Source organism: Aegilops tauschii, chromosome 7 (genome assembly GCF_002575655.3).
Source record: "Aegilops tauschii subsp. strangulata cultivar AL8/78 chromosome 7, Aet v6.0, whole genome shotgun sequence".
Lineage (NCBI taxonomy): Eukaryota > Viridiplantae > Streptophyta > Magnoliopsida > Poales > Poaceae > Aegilops > Aegilops tauschii.
Window position 1 is genome coordinate 457,380,381 of NC_053041.3, and position 6,978 is coordinate 457,387,358.

The 6,978-nt window shown below is 43.8% G+C and overlaps 1 protein-coding gene across 1 annotated transcript; it reads left to right on the forward strand.

Annotated features, from left to right (window-relative positions):
• The first annotated feature begins 4,634 nt into the window (after positions 1–4,634).
• LOC109742303 (uncharacterized) lies at positions 4,635–6,451 on the forward strand. The gene has a single exon (XM_045231751.2). It carries the CDS (start codon positions 5,360–5,362, stop codon positions 6,011–6,013), a length of 654 nt encoding a protein of 217 aa, XP_045087686.1. The 5' UTR covers positions 4,635–5,359; the 3' UTR covers positions 6,014–6,451.
• The last annotated feature ends 527 nt before the right edge of the window (positions 6,452–6,978 follow it).

The following is a 6,978-nucleotide window of genomic DNA, read 5'->3' on the forward strand; positions in this document are numbered from 1 at the left end:
CAAATGGAAGTACTTTTGGAGAATATTAGAGAACTAAGTGGCATTTTGGGAAGAGGTCCTATTTTAGTGATATTTTTGGAGTAACAATTTTCACTAGACACATATAATTAAGGAACGAAAACAGTAATAGTGCATATCGTAAGTTCGTAATGCGGCTAGCAACTCTCCTGCGACATGTCATATGATTTTTTATTACTACAATCTACAGATATTACTTCTCGTAGACAATATCATATAATGCCCTGGCCTATGCAATAGTGTCATAGTAGGAACTGAGGAATCTGCTGACTCATAGATGATGTGGGTGTTAGGCTCGTCAATTAATTGCTGTAACGTCAATGTCGATAACTCAGAGTGGCACCCGCAAGACATTGGTGAGCGTAATGAGAGTCACTTGTTCTACCTCTACGTCCATTGGGATAACCTTCTCCCGACAGTACTGCAATTCAAAAACACACAAGGCATCTGACAGTGAGGATTTCACATGATTCTTTTACAAACAATTCTAGTTAATGGTAAGTATTATGAAGACATTTTGCTCCTAATATGCAGTTCCATCACACAAAGCATAACTAGCAGACAAGAAATACAATATCATTTGCTTCTAATGGACACACGACTCTTAATTATGCATCACTTAATTATCGTCACTTCGTAGGTAAGGTTTCTATGACATCAATTAGCATTTTTTGTAGCCAAAATGAGGGTTTTCTCATCAATGCTTAAACCCGATTGCCTCTTTGAGATCTTGGTGAAATCAGGCAAAAAGGACACGCAAACACGGTAAAGTACCAAGAAATTAAAACTATGATGTAGAAGCACAAAGGTAAATAGTGATGTAAAATGCATTCATCATCAGCGACACAATCATGCATGCAAAAATATACACGTTGGATTTTTTTAAGTTGATAAGCATGCATCAGACAAAGACAAACATGATAATATAAGTGCATTCATAGCTGACTTTGTCTCCTGTGGAGGTTAAATTAAGGATGTAGAATCAATCGCTTGTACCCAAGGGCACCCGGCCGCTTAGGGTTTCTCGTGCCTCCCACTGTCACTAATCTACCTTGTCTCCTGTGGTCTTAGGGTCATGGAGACATGGTGGATCATGACCCTTGCCGGTGGGAGGACTCCTGATTGCTTGTATCTGCGTTGGTATTTTCCCGAAGAGGAGAGGATGATGCAGCACAACAACGGTAACTATTTCTCTCAGTTATGAAACCAAGCTTATCAATCCAGTAGGAGAACCAAGCAACACTATGTAAATGGTACCTGCACACAAAGAACAAATACTTGCAACCCAACGCGTGAGAGGGGTTGTCAATCCCTCCTCGGTATTGAGATAAATTAAATTGTATGAGATTGGATAAATAGATCTAGTGAAAACACAAAATAAAATAAATAAATATGTCTGTAAATTTGCAGCAAGGTATTTTTGGGTTTTTGGAATAATTGATCTAAAAACAATATGATAGAAAATAGACCCGGGGGCTGTAAATTTCACTAGTGGCTTCTCTCGAGAAAATAGCATACGGTGGGTAAACAAATTACGATTGGGAAATTTATAGAAGAGCAAATAATTATGATGATATCCAAGGAAATGATCATGTATATAGGCATCACGTCCAAGATTAGTAGACCGACTCCTATCTGCATCTAGTACTATTACTCCACACATTCACCGCTATCCAGCATGCATCTAGTGTATTAAGTTCATGGAGAAACGGAGTAATGCAATAAGAACGATGACATGATGTAGACAAGATCTATTCATGTAGGTTAGACCCCATCTTTTTATCCTTAATAGCAACGATACATGCATGTCATGTCTCCTTCTGTCACTGAGGTTGAGCACCGCAAGATCGAACCCATCACAAAGCACCTCTTCACATTGCAAGAAAAATCAATCTAGTTGGCCAAACCAAACAAAAGTTTCGGAGAAGAAATACGAGGCTATAATAATCATGCATATAAGAGATCAAAGAAGACTCAAATAATATTCATAGATAGAACTGATCATAAACTCACAATTCATCAGATCCCAACAAACACACCACAAAAAGCCATTACATCAAATAGATCTCCAAGAACGTCGAGGAGAACATTGTATTGAGAATCAAAAAAAGAGAAGAAGCCATCTAGCTACTACCTACAGACCCGTAGGTCTGTGGTAAACTACTCACGCATCATCGGAGGAGAACCAATGAGGATGATGAACCCCTCCGTGATCGTGTTCTCCTCCGGCAAGGTGTCGGAAAAGGGCTCTAGATTGGATCTCGTGGTTCTTGAGCTTGCGATGGTTGGAATTGTTTTTCGTCGACTCCCCTAGGGTTTCTGAAATATTTGGGTATTTACAGAGCTGAGAGGCGGTGGAAAGGACCTCTGTGGGCCCCACCACCCATCAGGGCGCGCCTGGGGCCTCTGGCGCGCTCAAGTGGGTGGTGGGCCCCACGGGCCTTCCCTCGTGCACTTCCTTGGCTCGCAAGTTGTCTTCTGGGTAGAAAAAAATCTCCAAAATTTTTCGCTGCGTTTGAACTCCGTTTGATATGGATATTCTGCGAAGTAAAAGACAAGCAAAAAACAACAACTGACAGTGGGCACTATGTCGATAGGTTAGTCACAAAAAAGATATAAAGTTACTATAAAATGAATGTAAAACATCCAAGAATGATAATATAACAGCATGGAATAATAATAAAATTATAGATACATTGGAGACGTATCAACTCCGTTGTAGGTGCTTTTTTGAGTTTTGTTAGGGTTTGTGTCCTGCTTAGAGAGGCGAGGCGGCAAAGGCTCTAAAGACGGAATAACGTTTTCCCCGTCTAAGCCGCCATTCTGGTGGTGCTTCTATCATCATCGGAGGGCGTGTGTGGAGATTTGTCTCTGGCGGATCTCATGAGATTTTGTTGGCGTTTGTCTTCGATGGATTCATATGGATACGGTCTTTATTCGTCTTTGTTCATGTGTCTATAGGTTGGACTCTTCCGATCTACACGCCTCTTCATTAGCGTTGTAGATGTTTTGGTGTGTGCTGGTCCTGGGGTCTTAGCACGACGATTTCCCGACTGTCTACTACAATAAGGTTTGTTTGGTTCCGACGAGGGAGGGGCGATGACGGCGACTCGCCTTCGGCTCGCTCCAGTGGTTATAATCGTCGCTAGGTGGTATACGGACTTGGATGTATTTTTTTTAACTTTTGGTATCCTTTGTACTATATTGACAGTTGATGAATAAAAGTTTTTCTCGCAAAAAAAAACTGATTTTGTGAAATTTTGTAGCTCTAATTCGTGACAATCCATTTCTACTGTTGGCGTACATAGCAAATCTTATATGTGCATGTTTCGGCCCTACTGTTGGCGTTTACATAACAAATCTTATATGTGTATGTTTTGGCAAAAAAAACATTCATAAAATTGTCACCCCATATTTACTGAACTTGCCGGCTTTTTAGTATCAAATTTTCCGAGTGGTAACTTTGCTATCGGTACATGATGAATTGACACAAAATTATGTGATAACTTTGAAAGGAAAATAAATCATCAAAACATAGCAACATACGATTTGGTTTCAAAAAGCTGGTCGAGAAAAAAAGCCAAGAATAGAGACAAATCTGAAATACGAGTGGCAGACTGAGAGATAAATTATTTTAAATTTTCAGAAATAACATTTATAGCACCCAAGTTACTGCTTTTCTCACCCATGCACCCATGTTATATCGCTATTGATAACATGTTGTATTTCTGTTCAAAAGTATATGTGTTTAGACCATCTTACTTGATTGACAAAATTAGATAATACTCCCTCCATTTCATATTAGTTGTTGCTCAAATAAATAAATCTAATACTGACAGTAGTTGTGTGAAAAACATCCTCCATACGAAAACACAAGAGTTTTTATTATATTGGATGCCACCGGCAAACGACCGAAACTCAAAAATATGCATCACCCGAATGAGGATATACATGGATGAGTGTATGCTTGTGTATGTGAGCGGCCTTGATTATAATATACTAGAAAAAAATGAGGGTATATATGGATGAGAGTATGCTTGTGTATGTGTACAACTTCGATCATACTGTATTAAAAAAGAAGGGATAATTAATTTGGTGCCCTTAGTTGTGTCCCACTCGGCAGGTTTACCCCTAGTTTCCAAAAACACTTGTTCCTGCCCAAACCACTTTGCTCCTCTTATGCTTTTGCCCTTTGACCGTTTGACCATCACTTTGAAAAAATCATAAAAAATTCATACTAACTCAGAAAAATTCAAATAAGATACCAAAATGTTCAGAAAAGCATCACCTATATGTGCATGTCATTTGCATTCATGAAAAAAGTGTTGGTCAGTCCCCATCTCAGTTTTAGCTCATATGATCTTAGTATGAACAGTAAAATCTAAAAAAATTCTAAAAAAATGGTGGCAAACTTTGACCAATGTTTTGAGTGCTTGCCAAGTTTCATAAGGGAATGACATTCGTGGAAGTCGTGGTAAAAAATAAATGAAATTTTGGAGCATTGATTTTTTTTGCCATGATTTCCACGAATTTCATTCCCTTATGAAACTTGGCAAGCACTCAAAACATTGGTCAAAATTTGCCACCATTTTTCTTTAGAATTTTAAGAATTTTTTTAGATTTTACTTTTCATGCTAAGATCATATGAGCTAAAAACTAAGATGGGACTGACCAACACTTTTTTCATGAATGCAAATGACATGCACATATAGGTGATGCTTTTCTAAACATTTTGATATCTTATTTGAATTTTTCTTAGTTAGTATGAATTTTTTATGAAATTTTTAAAGTGATGGTCAAACAGTCAAAAGGCAAAACCATAAGAGGAGCAAAGTGGTTTGGGCAAGAACAAATGTTTTCGAAAACTAGGGGTAAACCTGCCGAGTGTGACTCAACTAGGGGCATAAAATCAATTATCCCAAAAGAGAATGTAGATATACATGGCAACACGGATAAGGAATTGGGCCGTGCCAATTCCGCAGTTGCCGTACGCCAGTCCTCTGGACACCACGGAGTCGAGACGTCAATGCAACACCGTAATTTTCTATCCTGCCGTGCGCGAGCCAGCCAGTAACCAAGAATTGTACCAGCCAGTAAATAATACGAACACTAGAAGTCCATTGGTTTCTACTTAAAAAAGGTAATCAAACTGCTGCAGCAGCAGCAGCGACACGCCAAAACCTTGCGCATTCCTTAAGCCGACCGAACACTATAAATTGCCGCGAAAACGTTGGTGGCAGCACTGCATCCTCAACTCCTTCCTCATCAAAGTTTAATCGTCTTGCAGCAAGCACGTACAACTCATTACACACCCTGTTCTCTGCACTCAACTCGGCTCATCATGCTCAACCTTTACCCGAGGCTCTCGGCGAGCTCCCGCTACAGCGACGCCGACGTCGACGCCGACGGAAACGACGACGTCGCCAGGTACCGCGCCTTCTACGGCATCGCCGTCGCCTGCGTGGCCATCCTCCTCTTCTGCGTGCTCGGCGTCACCGTCGGCGCCTGGATGGCCGGCGCCTTCGCGGCCGCGGTCGCGTCGCTGCTGGTCATCCTCGGCTGCTTCGCGCCCAGGACATCATGGGTTCGCCGTCGGACGGGGAGGCCGGTGAGTCCCATGCTTGCTCTCACGGCTAGGTCAGCCGGGCGGCCGCGAGCACCCGGCCGGTGCTCGCGCGCGCACGTGGCGGACGCGCCGCCGGCGTTCGCGTACGTGTGCCCGCTGGAGGCAGGCGACAGCGACGGCGAGCTGGCGGCCCTAAGCTGCGTGATGTGTCCGGTCTGCCTGGAGGACATCCACGGCGGCGAGATGGTGCGGCAGCTGCCAGCGTGCAGGCACTTGTTCCACGTGGAGTGCATAGACATGTGGCTGGACTCGCACAGGACGTGCCCAATGTGCCGGTGCGTGATCTCGGCGCCGCCGACGGTGACAGCGAAAGCCTCGGAGCCGGAAGAGGCGCCGCAGTCGTCGGATGAGGCGTTGCCACCGGTGTAGTTCCTTTTTGCTGCTGAAACTTGCGCGCAGCAGCGGAATGTATATAGGGCAGTGATCTGCGCCGGCGCGCCGGCCCATCTGTTGGGCCGGTCGAGCGCCAGCCGTCCGATCTGGCCTCCAGAAGTCGTCCGATCTGGCCTCTCTCACCTCGATTTGCCTTCTTCGTCCTAGTCAACGCTTTCCAGAAAAAAAAATCCCGCGCCTCTGCTCCCATGCAACTCCGCCTCCGGGGTACAGCGGGTGGAGATTGCACGAGTAGCTCTCCCCGTGCAGCGCTACCTCCTCCCCAGCGGTCGTAGTGGAGACACCGCCTGAGCTCGCTGTAACTCGTCGGCGGTCACCGTCCCATCTCCCGTTGCAACTTTTTCGGATGCAGCTCCGCCCGCTAGCCGGTTCCAGCTCAGCCAAATGCAGCAATTGTACACATCGGCCGACGGGGACAAAACAAGTTGAATGGCAACTCCTTCGCCGTTGGTCACCATGTCCAGCTCGCCGCCGTCGACTTGTATCACCGTGCTACATCAAACAAAATTTTCAGTAAATGGTTGAAGCAAAAATAGAAGTCGGTTCCAGCAAAATTTAACGCTGGATCCAGCACAACAAAATTCAGCAATAAGAAGTCCAGTAGTTGTTGAAGCAAAAAATATAGCCAATTCCAGCAAAACATTATGCCGCTTCCAGCAAAATCACCGTCTCCGGCTTGCCGCCGTCGTCGGCTTGCACTTCCGTGCTCCAGCAAACAAAAGTCCAGTAGATGGATGCAGCAAAAAAGAAGCCGGTTCCAGCAAAAATTAACATCGCATCCAGCAAAACAAAATTCATCAACAAAAATCATCATAGTCTATGCAGCAAATTCAGATGCTAGTTCCAGAAAAAATCAACAGAGGTTCCAGCAAAAATTGATGTGGCGAAAAATCATGAAGGAGACGGCGCCACCCTCCTCTAAATTTGCAGCAAAATCAAAA

Coding starts and splice junctions, on each gene's coding strand:
- LOC109742303 (XM_045231751.2), top strand. CDS start 5,360: ATGCTCAACCTTTACCCGAGGCTCTCGGCGAGCTCCCGCTACAGCGAC.